This window comes from Pleuronectes platessa, chromosome 5 (genome assembly GCF_947347685.1).
Source record: "Pleuronectes platessa chromosome 5, fPlePla1.1, whole genome shotgun sequence".
In the NCBI taxonomy this organism is placed as follows: Eukaryota; Metazoa; Chordata; class Actinopteri; order Pleuronectiformes; family Pleuronectidae; genus Pleuronectes; species Pleuronectes platessa.
In genome coordinates, this window is record NC_070630.1 from 2,630,430 (window position 1) to 2,649,722 (window position 19,293).

The following is a 19,293-nucleotide window of genomic DNA, read 5'->3' on the forward strand; positions in this document are numbered from 1 at the left end:
TATTTCCTATATTTTAAATACAAAATACATGTACTGTATTTTGTTACATTTTCCTGGCACCAGTATTTTGTATTTTATTTTAATACATCTATTTGAGGGGTATTTAGTTTTTTGTATCAAAATTCATTTTGATGTATTTTTGCCCATCTCTGCGTGTAAAGCTGTTCACTTGTGTAGACTGGACTTCATGAGCTCATGCACAGGTGCACGTGAGCAGTAGAGCGACACAGGAACCATCGACTGTTGGGTCAGATGGGCGGAGCCTCCCACTGGGCTCTGTTTGTGCGTTACAGTTTTTCTCCATTGCTTTGGCTCATTTCACGAAACAGAAATGACATTCTCAAAACAACACGTGCAAACCTCCAAACCACTGGGCACTTGTTCACAACAGATTGGAATATCTCATTCCTTTAATCAAATTGCAATTGTTTTAGCACATCCTTTCAATGACAAGTACAATTTCCAACAGCTTGCACAAATTTCAAATGATTTAGCACACCTTTGCAAACGGTTAGGTACAATTGCCTTCAGTTAGCCCAATTACCAATTGAATATATATTGCTGGTCAAAACTGACTGTCGCTTCTCAGTCAAGTGTTCGTTCTCTGCAGAACATGTTGGCATCATTTCCTTGTGTACATCATCACCTGCACAATAGTTCACTCCACTGTCAAAATCTTTCAGGCACATAATACCATGAAAAACATCATGGTATATACTGTAATATGGATATCTTTGATCATCGGCTTAATTTTCAGGTGCAACTAGAACTTTATCAATCAATCAATCAAATTTTATTTGTATAGCCCATATTCACAAATTACAATTCATCTCATAGGGCTTTAACAGGGTGTGGCATCCTCTGTCCTTAACCCTCAGCAAGAGTAAGGAAAAACTACTAAAAACCCTTTTAACAGGGTAAAAATATGTAGAAACCTCAGAGAGAGCCACATGTGAGGGATCCCTCTCCCAGGACGGACAGAAGTGCAATAGATGCCACGTGCAGGAGAACATCATCAATAATCAAAGTCTCTAGCAGCACTAGACTTTAGTAATCAAGGTTGAGTTTCACACATCTGATCACCAATCACACAGTAAGTTTACAGTTTTTCTCAATTGCTTTGGCTCATTTCACGAAACAGAAATGACATTCTCAGAGCTCTAAGTGCAATTGGCCAAATAGCCCATATGGTTCAGCACAACTACATACATCACCTTCAAAAGGTCATATCTCACTATGCCAAATTTTAGTTTTGATGTACTTATTGTTTGACAGTATATTGTGCTGTACACATTTTCTGTTACTGTAAGCACGATGTATGGCAATTATTCTATCGTATATTTTGGGCAGCCGAGAGGTTGATGATGGTGAAGTTGATGCTGAAGGAAGAATTCTCCGCAGACCCAGAACTTGCTTGTATAGTTAAAGTTTATTACACAGAAGTCTTTACAGGTCAGGACGGACTCTAGAAATCCGGAGACATTCACATGCCAATAGTGAAGCCCGATTTGCAGGCGTCAAACATACAATATATATAGGGGTTGCCTACGCCCATGGCAACATCCCACATCCCATGGTTGAGAGGTGCATGACTACATGTGTTTGAACGCATAACATGTAAATGTAAGGATGAATTCATAACAACATGCCTCGTGCTTAGTAGAAGAAAACCCATTTTCTACACTCATCCATTAAGGGGTCAGAGTTCATACCCTAGGGGAGAGAACTAACAATAAAATGCATAGAAGAGTTACTGAGAATCTAAAGATGGGGGCCGCATGCTTAAACATGTGATTCTGGTTCATACTAAGGTTAAAGGTAGCAGAATATACTACATATTTCCCCCCTTCGAGACTCAACAAAGTCTCGAAATAATTAAGTGAATAAACATACAGGTGTATGATCATGACAAAATAACAGTTCATCCAACAGCATAATTTTAACAATAAAGCAACCATATGGAGTGTAAAATGTGAGAGTGAAAAACCTGTCAGGCAGCTATCTTTCTTGAAATATCCATCAAACAATTTAGACAGGAAAATTCTCTCACGGTCCCTCAGAGGGACCGTGAGAGAATTTATGTAGAGAATTTATGTGAGAGAATCATACATAGTACTCCATACCATTGAAACAAGGAATTTTTGCAAATTGTTTAAGGAAATGACGTTAAGCAAATACATATGGAACTCTCAGCAAATAAAAACAAAACAATGTCCAAAGTCATGCTGGTCGACCCATCGTACCTTCCAATGGACCTTTTCCTGCCTAGCCCCACTGTCCCTAAGCATCAGGAAAAAGAAAACATCTGAGGTCCCAGTATATTTACCCAAATAACAGAAAACATAATTTCCAAGTCATTAATACACAGATAATATAATTCACTTTTAATATTACTATGTTTATACTACTATTACTCATGCAATATATAAGAGAAGACATAAGAATGTTTAGCACTGCAGTTTCTCAGCAGCATTGACTCTGTTGTAGTATCGATGATGTGTTGAATCTGGATGTTGTCCTTCAATCCATTAGTATTGTTCATGTTTGAAGTGTCTGAATCCATTTAACAAATCGGAGCCCTTGAACAATCAACCATTCTCCCAGTGGTCATTCCCCAATATGTTCTAGAACGAAAGAAAAGAAAACCAGTATCTTTGCATACAGAACAGATACAAATCAAAACATCAATACAGATTAACACTCTATAAGTAAATGTGAAATTATAAGTCACATTTTCCATTTCCCCCCTTGAAACACATCACTAATGTAGTAAGAAACTATGAAATAACTAAGCAACAACAGAGGTAAATGTTAGTTTTATAGTAGCATCAGATATTCAGAATGGATATGTTTCCATCAGTCATTTGTGTTATCTCTAATGATCTTAAGCTTTCTTTTAGTGCCTGGTCTTAAATCGCTCAGACATAGGCATGTGGAGGTATAAATGTCTCTGTTAAACTCAAACTCAAACTAATATTGTCTATCTTCATCAATTTGAATGCTGAAAAATGCATTTGCCAGATCAACAACAGAGAATATTTACTATCCTTCAGAACTTTCTAAAGAATTGTTCAAAGATTTGGAACACACAAAGCACCTTGTTGTACTACGACGTTGACAACTTCGAAATATTGGATGAACCGCAAATCATCAGATTGTGTTTTTCAAAATTCTATCTGTTCTCCTTGTCGTCCTCCGTTCTGTCTCTGACGTTTCTTCAATTTTCTCCTTCTCCATATTCTCTCCAGTTGTAGCACTCACAGGCAAAGTAGCCTAATTGTCCACAATTATAACATTCTTCTGAATGCTGTGGAAAATTTGGATCAAACCTTCCTCTACAGGTCTGCGCTTGATCAAAGGATGGTTGTGGATAGGAGACAACTGGAGCCATAGGTGATGGCTTGAACGATTGGAGCTGAACCTGGTTCAGCTGTGATTGTTGTAGTGATTGATCTAGTGGAGCCTGATTCTGTATAACCAGAGCTTGCTTCTTCTCCATTTTCTTATTAACCACCAGTTGTATTTGATTGAGTTTTCTAAGGATGTCCTCGTCCTGTTCTTTCTGGTCATGTTCCTTTTTCCTATACAGCACCACTTGATGGGCTATATGATCTGTATAAACACCCTTTTCCATGCTTGCAAGACCAACCACCTCAGCCAGTTTGCTCCTCACTGGTAGGGGCAACCCCTTCTGTATTTTGTCTCGCAAAATTGACTGCTCCATTTGATTCAAATCCGGGTCATTTCCTGTGACATTTCTCCACACTTGATGAGCTCTCGACACATAGGCCCTCGGGTTTTCTTCCTGTCTCAGTGGTTCAATAAAAATGTTGTCTGGATGTACATTTGTCGGAAACGTCTCTTTCAGCGCTCTACACACTCGACCTCTATTTGCACAAAACAGTTCTGAATCATTCACAGCAGTTCCCACACATCGATTAAGTCCAGCTTTCTGTAGAATATCTCCCATAGCATGAACTCCAAGGAGATTAGCCAAGAGTCTCTTAATATCTCCCATGGCAAGTTGTTCTCCCACCATAATCTCTTCTAACTTCGAGATCCAAGAATGGGCTCCATCTTGAAGAGTAGGTAATTTCTCAATTATGTTTGACATATCTGTAGTATACCAAGGTTTATACTCCAAATTCTGCCCTCGGATGACCACTGGAAATATCTTTGTGGGTACCAACTCTTTTCTTGAGCGCAATGGATTTTTCATGCCCAATAGTTTGGAGCCTTCTTTCTGCAGCTCTTCCCTCAGTGTCTGCAACTCCTCTACCTGGTTCTCCAGTATTATTTGTCTTTCTGGAATATAAGTTGCTTCCATGTCGAGGAAGCATTGGTCTATCCTTCTTCCAATCTCTCTTAAAGACCTCTGTACATCCTCCTTGTCTCTGATATGATAGTTAACTGGGAGCTGAGGAATGATATTTTTAGACCTCGTCCCTTCCTCATAAGGTGGCGGTCTCTTTACCGGGTTCATATGTGAGAAAAATGGATTGCTGTCTGCCAGCAGTTTTTCTGTTTGTTTTGAATTTCGTCCTATTTGTTCTACGTCTTTAGCTCTCTTATCGTTTGCAGCTTTAATCAGTTTCTGTCCCTCATTTTCAAACAACTGGAGAATGCCAAGCTCCACTTGCCTCTTCTCCTGGCGTTTCTCGCCCTTCTTGCCCCTCTTTTGCTCTGCCTTATATGTGGACAAAAGAATTTGCATTTTTATAATTACATCTGGGTTCATAGTCCCCTCTACCGGCCATGGTTGGTCAATTTCAGGCCAACGTTTATGCCATTTTTCCGATATCTTTGCAATTTTTGCGATGCCTTTAACCAAAGGATGATTCTTCTGTACTACATCAACAGGAGTAATTAATTTTTGACTTGTAGTGGCCTTATTCCCCATCGTAGCGGCGTTTTAATGTTATTTTATTGTAAATTCAAAAAGTAATTGCTAAAATGCAAAGCTACTTAAAGCTTTTTAGATTACTTCCCCCCACTTTTTTTTCTCAATCAATTAACCAAGCAATCGATTAATCTATCAACAAAGTAACCAATCAATCAATAAATTAATCAATTCATAAATCAATCGAGTTAACAAGTCAATCAATCCATAAATTTACGTCGTAAAACCACAAATTCACTACAGCCAATAATAAATGAAAGTGATTTGCCAACTCCAAAGGAATCAAAAGCTCATCAAGGCAAAAGCACAACTCAAAGTCCACTTATAATGTTCGACAAAAAGATCACGCGCTCCCACAAGTGACTGGCTGCCACCAAATGTGCTCTTAGATGCAGCAAGACAATCACCCAATATTCACCTTATATAATCAAACAGACACAATAGTGAATCTCCAACACAGCTCAGATCAGAATAAACAACACACAAACAATGAAACTTGACTTTGCAACGCTCAGCGGAGTTTAGACCAAACAATCATATTCCAGTAACTCATTAAATGTATTAACTGGTCAGTCCGTTGCCAAGCATTATATTTAGTTTCTTTCTTTATTTAAACTGACTGTAGCATGTAGTATTTCATGTGTATGCAAGCAGAGGAATGTGCTCTAATAAAATCCTTATAATAGCTTATAAATGTGGATCAGCAACAATAACTTATAGATGAGAACACATTTAAAAATGCAAGTTTTTTGCTAAAGAGTTTGTGGATAACTGTACTGGCCTTGATCAGACTGGAGACAGGGGCTGCACATGCAGACATCAGCAAGCCTTAGTCCATGTGAGTTTGCATAAGGAGCGTCTAAAAAGGAAATCATCCTCTGAATATCTGTGAACGAACTGAAAGGGCGACTCATCTTCTGGTTTGAGTAAAATTACAGAAACAGCACATCTATGTTAATACAGAACATGCAGCTTAGTGTTAAATTCTCTTTCACACAACTTTCTCTAAAAGATATTTGTCAAAACCTGCATTTCTCCCTTTGTGTTTGGGTGCAGTACAGTGTAAATCTTTTGGATGCATACACGTGGTGTCTGTTCTTAGTGTAAGTGAATGTGCCTTATTCACTAGATTAGTGTTGATTGATGAGACAACAGATGAACAAAGCTTCCATTCATACTCATGTAGCAGTGAAGCAGCATTACACTTAATACACTCAAATATATTTACCTATGTAGAGAAATTCTTTATTTTAAGCATTAGTTACCATGAGTCTTCAATCAATCTCCAAAACGCTATCGTAAGGAGAAAATAGGAAACTTACTTTTCAACTACAACATAGGATTCAATCATACAGATTTCCCCCCTTTTGTCATTAATTGACAATTTAAGAGAATGCACCACAGTAAAAATCAAATACATCAAGTCACATGTATTCAAAATGCATCATCAATATATAATTTAGTTAATTCACTCTAATAATGTCTTTAAAGCTCTCAATGGTTTATTATTTATTCACGGCTGTATTAATAACACCACAGTCCTTTCGTAAAGCAGTATATCTTTAGGATGTGATATCTGACACCTTATATGTGTCACTCATAATGAGGAAAAACAGATATGTTTTTGTTATTTATACCAGTCTTTAGTGTAGTTGTTTGGTCCAAACGATACAATTCAAAGTCCAAAAATGTCAAATTAAACCCAATTTGTTCCCAAATAAAACCTCTAACTTAATCATTGTAGAATTAAATGAAACCAAGGAAGTTCAAGCAATATAATAATTGTTGGAACTACAAACATCAACAATCTTGCTCTCCCACAAACAAACAAACACATTTTCTTTTAAGCTTAAACTAAATCCCATTAAAAAAGTGTTTTATAAACTTTTGTTAGTCTGTCGCTGTGTCTCACACAAAAATGTTAATGCTCCATACAGGAGAGACGAGGAGAGCTATTTATGCACGAGAGACAGAGAGTGACTCTCACACACACACCCTTGCTTCCACTTTTCTGAACATAGAAGCTCTTTCTTTCAGGGGAGCTGAGGAGAGGTCTGAAGAAAAAACTCTTTCAGTGATTATTGCTTAATCCAACCAAAATCATATACTTCTTAATCTAAACCCTGATTTGTTCAATAGTCAAAGTTCTTCTAATATGTAGACAAATGTTAAAGTTGCATAATTATTTTAAACAGCACTCTTTCCTTCGTTTTGAGATTCCATTTAGTTATCTCTTCTAAAATATTGAAATGCAATTCATGTTATCTGTTATAGGAGTTTATAAAACTCTCTCCACACTTTTTGAATTTATTACATGAGAGAGTCTTATCTCATACACTCATACACACATGGTACATGGGGAAAGTGGAGACGAGTGGAGGGAGGGAAAGGCAGACTCACGTGATCTTCTACGTTCTCCTACAGGAGACTCATTGTTTCATTATGTCTCCTTTAAGAAGAGCTCATGTGTCAATCCTCTTAAAAGAAGCTTATTGTTTATTTAATACATAGAACAAAATATTTGTCCTTATAAGTTATCAAATTTTCTGTTCTCAACCACAACTTATATATTTTCATTCAATCATAAAAGCTTTTTTTATTAATATTTTCACACACACACACACACCACTGTTTAAGATATGGCTATTTCTGTCACACACTCACGCACACAGGACACTGTTTAGGAGAAGTGTCACACACACACAGTTCACCACTGGGGGATGGCTCCCTGTACACTCCGAGCATGCTCTTTGCCGCTGTAACTCCACTTATTCTTTTTAAAATTTATGCTATCTTATGAGATGTAAATATTCAATGAGAGGCTGCATCAGACACTTGTTCGTCAACAAATGTTCAGAGTGGGAACAGTCAATCGAATTTTTCATTTTACAATCTCCAGTTATTAAACTGACCTGGGGTAACGTTCCAGGATTCATGACCCATACTACCAGCCCTTCAATGAGGGCTTTGTCTAACCAGATTCGCGGCTTATTCCTATGATCATTTCCTTTAACCTTATTTTCCTATTATTCTGTTTCTTATCACTGTTTATATTAATTTAATCAAATAACCTGGATCCAGGTGTAAACCCCCAATTTTTCTCTGTAACTTAATTCCTGACTATGCCTTAGCATTAGATTGTAACACAATGGAACTCCCGTGAATTACCATTAAGAAATTGAGGATCCATTGTTCTTAATTCTGCACAGACCACCACCTCATCTTTACAATTTAAGCTGTTCTAAACTATGTCTTGTACCTTTTGTACATTTCTTTTCACTCTTAAACCTTTTAAACCTTTCCCCCCATTTATCTGCAAAGTGCACTATGCAAATAAAATCAAATTTAGCACGGAGCTCCACTTCTAACATCAAACATCATCACATGTCCACAAAAACAGGTTCTTATTAACGGTGTGACCAGGAGTAGACATAAAACAGCCCCAATGAACGAACCAGCGTCCAATCAGGTGTAGAAATGCTCACCCTGTGTGAAGTCGTCTGGAGACTCCACAGGACACAACACGCCCGAAGTTCGCGACGCCAAATCTATCGTATATTTTGGGCAGCCGAGAGGTTGATGATGGTGAAGTTGATGCTGAAGGAAGAATTCTCCGCAGACCCAGAACTTGCTTGTATAGTTAAAGTTTATTACACAGAAGTCTTTACAGGTCAGGACGGACTCTAGAAATCCGGAGACATTCACATGCCAATAGTGAAGCCCGATTTGCAGGCGTCAAACATACAATATATATAGGGGTTGCCTACGCCCATGGCAACATCCCACATCCCATGGTTGAGAGGTGCATGACTACATGTGTTTGAACGCATAACATGTAAATGTAAGGATGAATTCATAACAACATGCCTCGTGCTTAGTAGAAGAAAACCCATTTTCTACACTCATCCATTAAGGGGTCAGAGTTCATAACCTAGGGGAGAGAACTAACAAGAAATGCATAGAAGAGTTACTGAGAATCTAAAGATGGGGGCCGCATGCTTAAACATGTGATTCTGGTTCATACTAAGGTTAAAGGTAGCAGAATATACTACAACTGTAACAATTTCCATGGCAGTATCAGTTCAATAAACATATTTTATGTGAAACCTTGAATAAATCTTTTTTCTGTTTGATACACATAATATTCTGGAAAGAAAACATCTACTGTAATCATTCAGTGTCAAAGGACTGAGCCGAGATTGAAATGTGCACATGAGGGATATTTCTATGGTCCACTGCCATACTGACAAAACATCTAAACGTTATGACCTGTAGTGTTTAAACAATGCCAAAGGGACTTTTTTGGGGGCACTGACTATTTGTATGAGAAAAGGATTTAGTTTTGACTGATGAGTTTGCTGTTTTGGGAGACATATGACCTTTTGCAGGTGTGCTATGGAGTTTTGCTGAACCATCTATGTTATTTTGGCAAATGTATTTAAAGCTTTGAGAATGTCCTGCTTTTTTTCTGAGAGATGAGCCACAGCAATCGAGAAGGAAATTTTCATTTTGGCGGCACTGACTATTTATATGAGAAAATGATTTGGTTTTGAAACTTGAGTTAACTGTTTTGGGTATGACCTTTTGAAGGTGATCTATGTAGTTGTGCTGAACCATATGGACTATTTTGCCAATTGCACTTAGAGCTCTGAGAATGTCATTTCTGTTTCGTGAAATGAGCCAAAGCAATGGAGAAAAACTGTAACGTGGAGTCGGAATAATCAGAAGAATTAGTTCCCGACTGTGAAATTCACATGAACTCTGGAGCTGATTGTTCTGATTAGTCTGATTCTACATTAAAGCACAAGCAGAACGTGGAGAGAGATCGTTTTGTTTAAAAACTCAGTTATATGGATGAAGCCAGAGTAAACACAACTATTCAGTCAAATCAGACGAGTTGGTTTAACTTTGAGAGTTAACTTTACTTACCGTTTTTAAATTGGACAAATCTGCCAAAATTATGTAAATTCAGTTTTCCTGCAGGAGTGTGTGTGTGTGTGTTTGTGTGTGTGTGTGAGTGTGTTGGTCTTTATACCTCTTCACACAAACTGATATCACATGTATTTAGTTATGAATCGATGATGTCGGATCATGACTCAGGATGGTTTTCTCACTTTATCCCTGATGTCCTGACTGTGTCACGTCACGTGTCGTGTTGTGTCGCAGGTTTAAACGTGTGTCTCATGAACTCTAAAGCGAATCAAACCAACACAAAGTAAACGTCAGTCCTGTAGGTGTCCTGATAACTTGTGATCAGTGCTGGTGTTTAATGTTAAAGTGTAAAGTGAGCGCAGGTCAGAGGAGGAGTGAGGAGGAAGCTGACTCCGACAGAGACTCTGACACAGACCGGATCTTTAACGAGTGTCTGTCCGGGAGCAGCGCTGTTAGAATTATTCAGAGTCCGAGTCGTGATGTTTCTAAGAACGAAGAAATGTCCACAGCTCCAGTGCTCAGCTCTGTGCAGGAGACGTGGAGGGAGGGAGGCTACAGAGACTAGTCTGATCGTTGTCTAAGTTTGTCTAAACCGTTGTGTTCCTGTCCTGACCTCCTGTGTTTCTGAATCCTGTGTCTCCTGGGCCTCTGCACCTCTACATCCCCTGTGTAAGCCTCCTGTGTGTTTTTGTTTCTTTAGTTTTTACCTTTTTGAGTATAGTGCAATCAATTAGTGTCAACCAATGTAACAGTCTTTGGTGAATTATTTGGTGAAAATATGATTTCCCTGACGCCCCCTTTGGTGTCTGTGTGCACATGACAGCCTCCATCAATTAAAAAACAATAACAAATAAACAAACAAATTGATAAGGAGTGAAAACAAAAGACCAAAACATTTATTTAAGAAAGAATCAATAAATCACGATACATAATAATTCATTATCCATGTAATAACCACATTAATATCACATATAAGACACAACATGAGTCACGTGGTGTTACCACAGCCTCAAAGTTTGATCGCCAAGACGTCCAACATAGTTCAGAGGGTAACAGCAAAAAAATTTAAATTTATTGCAGAAAAAAAAAAAAAAATTCAACAACAGGCCGGCGAAATTGAGAAAAGTAGGAAAACCTAACACACCAACCCACAAAGGGTCGTAGGATCTGAGAATCTTCCTTCAACCTAAACCAACATCAGAACTAAAGCTCACAGAAATAAAGCTGCGAAAACTGGACGACTGGACCCATCAGAAAAGAAAAAGAAAAGAAACAACACAACAATACTCTTGATCTGAAGGTCATGCTGTACAAACTGCTGCTGCTGCAACCGGGGATGGAAAGACAGATACTTCCTGTTCCCTCTTGCATACTTTCATCAACCAATCACAGTGCACCTGAGGTGAAAAGAAAACAGGAAACCATAAGTAGAAAGGAAATATACTTTGGTTTTCCTCTTCATTCTAAAGCATGGTCTTTTAGTTTGAGAGCTGGACTTGCACGTTCAGATTTCGTGGTGTTTTTACTCAAAACCCTGATCTTGCACTCACACAGCTCCTGCTGGTGTTTAGATTTGTTCTGCTTGTGCTCAAACTCTGCGCTTGCACTCAGATATTTTGCTGCTTGGACAGATTTCCTGTATTTAATAACTACACACTATGGTTTCTGTAAAACTATCTTGTACGGATGTTCTCTGAAGTCGTCCATCTTGGTTGTGTTTGTCACAGTGGCTCTGACCTGATGCTTCACACCAGGTCTTCCTGCTCCTCTGTGTCTTCTGTCTGTGCTGCAGCAGCGTTGTTCTCATACTCAGGACAGTTGTCTAACTGATGGGGGAGAGATGAGAAAATATGAAGCCTCACTGGACTTTATTCATGAAACCTGCAAATATTCACAGTTCATTCAAAACAGTTTGAACGTAGTTGCCCCCCCCCCCCCCCCCCCCCCCCCCCCCCACACACACTCCATTCGTTTGTTTGTTCATCAGCAGGATTACACAAAAAGTGATAAACTGATTTCCACGTGTCAACGCACTGTTACGTCCACCATTGGTTTGTGAGCTGCCATTTTGAATCCTTTATTTTTGACATGTTGTCCAGCACCATCTTGTTTTTTGAAACCAGAAGTAACCATATTTGGAGGAGAGGGGGTGGAACCTTTTACATTTTGGGGCAGATTCAGACAAAGTAACTGATCCAAGAAATGTTTTATCTCTTTCTCTAACATTGTGAGATGATAACAGTGATATGGAGTCATTCTTTTGGTCTCACTGTCTCTCACCTCTATCATCTCCACAGCTTCATTCACTTCTGATTTCATACTTAGAGTTTTCTTCATCCTGGATCGAAAACCACAACAAACACAACATTTGACAAAATGAACTTCATAACACTGAAACTAGTGTTTGAAGACATTTGAAGAAGACAGTCAAAGAGCAGAGGGTGAACTGATGGATTTGTATTGTTTTACCTCGTCCACAGAATCCAGACAAGCACTGGAACCAGCATGACCACCAGAGTGTACCTGATGGTATTCATGATTATCACTGACTTCCCTAGACAACAGACAGGAGACATTAGCAGTGTGGTTAGACTGATGACTCAGTTTGCCAGGTGATGCTGTTGGTCAGTCAGTATTGTTCATTTGCAATATGATTGGCTTGATATACAGCTGTGACACATCTGGAAATCCTGAGTATTGATGGTTTGAGGTTCTGGTGCGATGAAAGGGGGGGGGGGGGTGAAGGCTGTAAAAGTCAGAGAGCTAAAATCACCTGCTCCAACAGTCAGATGTAAGGTGGTGTTACTACGTCCTTGTGTGTTCTGGGCCTCACACTGATACTTTCCACCATGTTCAGCTGTGATATCAGTGATGATGACGTTTTGTCCTGATGCTGTTGGTGAGTCCTCGTCCTCCTTGTACCAGGTGTATTTAGCTGCTGGGTTAGCATCACTGCTGCAGGTCAGAGTCACCGAGCTGCCCTCCATGATCTCACCAGAGGGACTCACTGACACAGAGGGAGGCTTTGGAGCATCTGTATGTGTGAAAACAGAATGATGATAATAGATGACAGACATTGTGTTTAACATTTGGGGACATATATGATATGATGTGTTAAAGTCAAAGGTTCTCAGGTGAGTGGAGTCACTGAGTAACAACAGCAAAGTTTTTAAACTGACACAGGTAAATACTTCTTGTTGTTAAGTGAGAGTTTTCTCAATGATTTCCTGTTGCACTACTGTTTCCAGACTCCCCTGAATGTCCACAGATTTCCAATCCATAGTCCAGTTTGTAACGTGGACGTGTGCACAGGAGCAGGGTTTTGTTTTCACCGCTGTCTGTCGGCTGAGAGCTGTTTGCTCGTCAGGTGAATGTGCACAGTGAAGAAAATATCTTTCAAGTTTACCGAGGATGGTGAAAGCTTTATGGATGTTTTTACAGGCACTGGGTGGATTCCTCTTTGTACTGCTGGTGGTCTGACCGTGAATATTTATAGGGCAGAAATCAAACGACCCATATCTGCACATTTAAAATCGAAAGGACAAAGAATGTGACAGATTCAATATGTCCTAACTTAATAACCTGTGTTTCACTCACATGTCACAGTAATAAAGATGTTTGCTGAACTCCTTCCCAGCTCATTCTCAGCTGTGCAGTAAAACTCTCCAGAGTCTGAAGACCGGATGGAGCTGAGGACAAATTGTGTCTCTTCACAGAGACGTTGAACTTGTTTATCTCCACTTCTCTTGTACCAGGTGTAGTGAGCTGCTGGGTTAGCATCACTGCTGCAGGTCAGAGTCACTGAGCTGCCCTCCATGATCTCACCAGAGGGACTCACTGACACAGTGGGAGGCTTTGGAGCGTCTGAAGGATAGTCTATATTAACACACAGGATGAGAATACAATCAAAACACTCTCTTTATTATTTGTTAAAAGTTTATATTTAAATTATTGCCACATTATTGCAGCTTCATGAGGAGGAGTAAACTCACACAATGTAGGAGAAGGGAAACGCTCCTGTCCTTCTATAGCACAGTGATAGCTGTCTTCAGGATTAAAGTGTCGGAACTGAAAGTATTTTTTTCGTCCAACAGGTTTATTGTTATTGTACCAAACGTAGGAAAGATGATCAGGGAGCTTACAGCTGCTGTGACAGGTCAGCTCTGTCCAGGTAGAAGATTGATTGGCTGTTGATCTCCTCACATGTACCTGGAGCTGAGGGTCTGTGAACAAACATGTGATTTTATTTCAACATACACACTAACATTTCAAACTGACTCTCATGAAAATAGTACCTGTGACATTCAGAGTGACTCCAGCTGAACCATTTAAACTCCCAGTAGGTTGGTTTGTTGTGAACATGAACTTGTACACAGCTGAGTCGCTCTCTCTCAGGTTAGAGATTCTCAGAGTGCACTTGTTGTTTCCACAGAGATTCTCCACACGACCTGAATACTCTGGATCAGTATTTAGATCAACGTGAATCCCATTACTCTCTTGAATAAACCAGAAAGTTTTCTGAACTGTAGTAACACGGCCATTCAACCAGGATGGGTATGTGTAGCTACAGTTAATGTCCACTGTTGATCCTCTGAAGGCACAGATCTCAGTAGAAGTGTAACTCACACCCCAGCCATTCTGACTCAACACTGTAACACAGAGCACATCAGAGAATCAGAAGATAAACTAATACATTTATAAAACTAGCTCCATGTATTTTCTCTGGTGAATCACCAGTCGGCAGGTTTTTATTTTAAGATGGTGACGATGCCAAGATGAGGAAACTTTCAGTTCACATAAAAACACAGTGAAGTTCCCTTTAGACTTCAGAGTGAGGGAGAAACACACTGTTGGAGGTGAGGAACATGAGGGACCTTGTATAAGTTCCTCTTATAATGGAGCAAACTGAACAATATGGAGGAAATGATCTGTGTCTTCTATGCAGAGTCGACCAAAGATGGACGACACGTCTCCACTTCCTCCCACTCTCCAGAAATGAAGCCAAAATATCCTGGATACCAACGCTGCCATCTTTCACATTTGGAACCACAGTCTGCACAGTAGTGATCCGGAGATGGAGCCACAGTTTCAAGGTCCCGCCCATACATGAGCTCGACCAATCCTGAGTCAGCCTCAGTTGTCAATAATGAAGTTTAATCTAATTTTAATTTCTTCAAATAACAAATTAAAACCAAACTTATGAGAAACATGAACAATAGAGTGAGATAAGAACAAACTAAATGACAGAAACCATCTTTGAGAGAAATTCATTTAACTTTTTAGATTTGTCCATGTCCATCGAACTAATATGGAGGGGGCAGGATGTATGTTCTATACTGCAGCCAGCCACCAGGGGGCGATCAAGATGCTTTGGCTTCACTTCTGGGGAGCAGTCATGTCTTCCATCTATATTTACACAAGCAGAATACTAGTACTAGTACTACACTAGTTTGTCAGTACTGACAGTAGTATTCCAAGAGTTCAATATGCCCTTGCAGAAAAAAGTAATTAAAGACACATGAAGTTATGGTACAATGCCTTATCTCAAATACTCCAGCAGATGGTGCTGTTAGTGAAATACTGAAGATTAAACTCACACATTGAGGTAGATGAGAAATCCTCGAGTCCTTTAACAGCACAGGAAACACTGTCTGTATAATCAAAATAACCTGAAGAAGTTGCTCCTTCCTTCCTCATCTTCCGTTGATTCGTGTACCAGACGTAGTTCAGATGATCAGGAAGACGACAACTGCTCTGACACCTGAGCTTTGCATCGTTATAATATTCAAACTGCATTGATGTGCTCACCTGCACATGCAAATCTGTGTGTGAGAATAAGGAATTCATTTTAGTCAAAACTGACAAAACACACACATGCATATAAAAGTGCAGAGACACACTCAAGTGAACCAAACAAGATGTAGGAAATAAATGAATGAATGTTAAGATGAAAAGTTACCAGTGACAGACAGAGTGACTCCAGCCGAACCAGTTAAACTCCCAGTAGGTTGGTTTGTTGTGAACCTGAACTTGTACACAGCTGAGTCGCTCTCTCTCAGGTTAGAGATTCTCAGAGTGCACGTGTTGTTTCCACAGAGATTCTCCACACGACCTGAATACTCCGGATCAGTCCTTAGATCAACGTGAATCCCATTACTCTCTTTAATGAACCAGAAAGTTTCCTGAACTGTAGTATTAAGGTTATTAACTGTGGATGGGTACGTGTAGGTACAGGTAATGTCCACTGTTGATCCTCTGACGGCACAGATCTCAGTAGAATTGTAACTCACATCCCAGCCATTCTCACACTGTACCACTGTAACACAGAGAATCAGATTCATAACGACACCAGAGAACACTTAGTTTACTTTTTAGTTTCTGTAGAAAAGAAACACATTTCCATGAGCAGCATTCCATAGCATTTCAACTAATGACTCCACAAACTGATGACAAGTCCTGCATCGAGTGGAGAAGAACTCAGTCATGATGATAATAATCATAATCATAAACATATTAAGAATAACATGTTTCAGACTCTGTAATATGTTGAGCTCTAGACGATAGAAACTTCTAAACAAAGATACAAAATAATACTGATGATAATTCCTTCATATATTTTCTTTCTGCATCACTTTAAAGGTTGTGATCTGAAAATGAATGAATGGTTCATTTATATTTTTTACTTTCTTTCTCAAACTCACTTCAGGTGAATCAGAAGTCTGAGTGTAAAATAGAGTGAGAACCTGAATGTAGAGGTACAGTACCTGTCACAGTGAGAAGAAGGACAACAAATCCACTGGCTGCTGCAGTTACACTCATAGTAGCTGCTGCTCTCGTCTGTGACTTCAAACAAGAAAAACTTCCACAGATAAAAAATGTGCACAAGATGAAACTCAGTCACATCACAGACACGTCTACCTACAACACAGAAGAGTCTGAGAAGAAAGATAGATTCTGTAAGAGAAAGATAAATTTAACATGTTGAACACCCCCACCTTCCTTCCTGTTCACACTTACATGCATGCTGAGCCTGATGATGTTAGATTAAACCTAAAACAAAGAGGTAACATGTGTTTTGTACAAACTGTGAATTTCTTTATTTAACAGAGTGTTAGATACGCCTTCAGTGGATGTTCCCAGCAAACCTGGATCACCATCAACTGAAGCAGTTAACTCCTTGGCTTCCTTCCTCTTTACATAATTAAATTAACTTAACACCATTAAATCCCCCCGTTAAGATGAAGAAATGTTCTTTTATTTTGGACATGGTCATAATTGTGCAAACTTACACTAGTTTAGTGTTCTTTACTTATTTCTCACGAGGATTCAACTCATGTGAGTCAAACTTGTTTTGTCTGATACAGGTGTAAAGCTGTTCACTTGTGTAGACTGGACTTCATGAGCTAATGCACAGGTGCACGTGAGCAGCAGAGCGACACAGGAACCATCGACTGTTGGGTCAGATGGGCGGAGCCTCCCACTGGGCTCTGGTTGTGCGTTAACCTGGAGTCGGAATAATCAGAAGAATTAGTTCCCGACTGGGAAATTCACATGAACTCCTCCTCAACTCTGGAGCTGATTGTTCTGATTAGTCTGATTCTACATTAATGCACAAGCAGAACGTGGAGAGAGAACGTTTCTGTTTAAAAACACAGTTATATGGATGTAGCCAGAGTAAACACAACTATTCAGTCAAATCAGACGAGTTGGTTTAACTTTGAGAGTTAACTTTACTTACCGTTTTAAAATTGGTCAAATCTGCCAAAATTAGATAAATTCAGTTTTTTAAACTAATTGAATAAGTACATATGAAGAAAATTAATTTGATCACCTTTTTCAAGTTGGATCAACTTTGTTGTCTGGGTGTATTGTGAAAACTAAAATTCAAAGTGTCACACATACACAATGTCCCACGGCTGCTTTCTCATCAGTTAATAAAATCAGTCAGACAAATATGAAATCAGTTTTATTTAGAAAGTGAATTAAAAAGTATTATAGACTGTTACTGTTCTTACAGTTTTGCTGTAACTTACAAAATAAGGATTTCCATTACAACAGTGAGTCTATGACAGTGGTCAGTGCTCTACACACTGATTGGACATTCATTCAGTTTAGACTTGTGTCCTGCACCTAAAGCTTAAAAGGACAAACTCTGATTATTACCTTTACTGTATCAAGGTGGCCCCGCCTGGCCCCACCTGGCCCCCCTAAGCAGCTCCACTGCACTGAGGTAATTACTCCGCAGTTCAACAAGTGACTTTGTTTCTCTGATGTTTTCTCATCATCACATTTAGAAATGAACTTTATAAAAACCTGCTGAATTCATATTCATGTTCCTGGATGAAGGGGGCGTGGCTTCTTCTGCAGCAAAGAAATTAAAAAACTGCGTTATGTTGTAATCTGTGGGAGGAACTCTTCTGTCTGCATGAGTGTGTGTGTGTGTTTGTGTGTGGATGTGTTTGTTTGTGTGTGTGTGTGTGTGTGTGTGTGTGTGTGTGTGTGTGTGCATGTGTGTGTGTGTTGGTCTCTGTCCCTCTTCACACAAACTGATAACCACATGTATTTAGTTATTAATCGATGATGTCTGATCATGACTCCGGATGGTTCTCTCACTTTATCCCTGATGTCCTGACTGTGTCACGTCACGTCTCTTGTTGTGTCGCAGGTTTAAACGTGTGTCTCATGAACTCTAAAGCAAATCAAACCAACACAAAGTAAACGTCAGTCCTGGAGATGTCCTGATAACTTGTGATCAGTGCTGGTGTTTAATGTTAAAGTGTAAAGTGAGCGCAGGTCAGAGGAGGAGTGAGGAGGAAGCTGACTCCGACAGAGACTCTGACACAGACCGGATCTTTAACGAGTGTCTGTCCTGGAGCAGCGCTGTTAGAATTATTCAGAGTCCGAGTCGTGATGCTTCTCAGAACGGAGAAATGTCCACAGCTGCAATGCTCAGCTCTGTGCAGGAGACGTGGAGGGAGGGAGGGAACAGAGACTAGTCTAATCTCTCCACCTGATATTTAGATTTTTTATTATATTACAATATATCTGTTTGGGATATAATATTACAGGGATATCATTTTACTGTATTTTAAAAAGGGCACTTTCTCTCGAGGAAGGAAAAGGATAGTGGCTCAAATTCCCCTGTGATGGTTTGTCATCTTAGTTTTTGTTTCAATCTATTTGTTGAGAGTGTTTTCTGTTTCCTGTTTTATTTTGTAGGCCTTTCTCCTAATCTGTTCTTCACTTCCTGTCTCTGTGATCGTCTGCACCAGTCCTTGTGTGTGTATATAAGCCTCTGTGCTTCCCTTTGTCCTCGTCGGATCGTTGTCTAAGTTTGTCTAAACCGTTGTGTTCCTGTCCTGACCGCTTGTGTTTCTGAATCCTGTGTCTCCTGGGCCTCTGCACCTCTACATCCCCTATGTAAGCCTCCTGTGTGTTTTTGTTTCTTTAGTTTTTACCTT

General features: G+C 39.4%; 1 protein-coding gene across 1 annotated transcript; it reads right to left on the reverse strand.

Moving 5' to 3' along the window:
- Positions 1-10,699: 10,699 nt before the first annotated feature.
- On the reverse strand, positions 10,700-16,761 carry LOC128440017 (B-cell receptor CD22). Its single transcript, XM_053422586.1, has 10 exons — positions 16,597-16,761; positions 15,792-16,148; positions 15,430-15,654; positions 14,128-14,481; positions 13,825-14,055; positions 13,430-13,708; positions 12,606-12,866; positions 12,302-12,386; positions 12,113-12,170; positions 10,700-11,658 (listed from the first exon to the last, which is right to left on the reverse strand). The coding sequence occupies exons 1-10, from the start codon at positions 16,649-16,651 to the stop codon at positions 11,578-11,580; spliced, it is 1,986 nt and encodes a 661-aa protein (XP_053278561.1). The 5' UTR covers positions 16,652-16,761; the 3' UTR covers positions 10,700-11,577.
- Positions 16,762-19,293: the final 2,532 nt, after the last annotated feature.

Bases quoted from the DNA above. Each gene is read 5' to 3' on its own strand.
- LOC128440017 (XM_053422586.1), bottom strand. From the start codon at position 16,651: ATGAGTGTAACTGCAGCAGCCAGTGGATTTGTTGTCCTTCTTCTCACT. The intron at 14,056-14,127 runs GTACTATTTTCA...GTTTGTTCACAG, and splicing joins AGTCACTCTGAATGTCACAG to ACCCTCAGCTCCAGGTACAT. The intron at 12,387-12,605 runs GTGATTTTAGCT...TCTGTTGTCTAG, and splicing joins ACATCTGACTGTTGGAGCAG to GGAAGTCAGTGATAATCATG.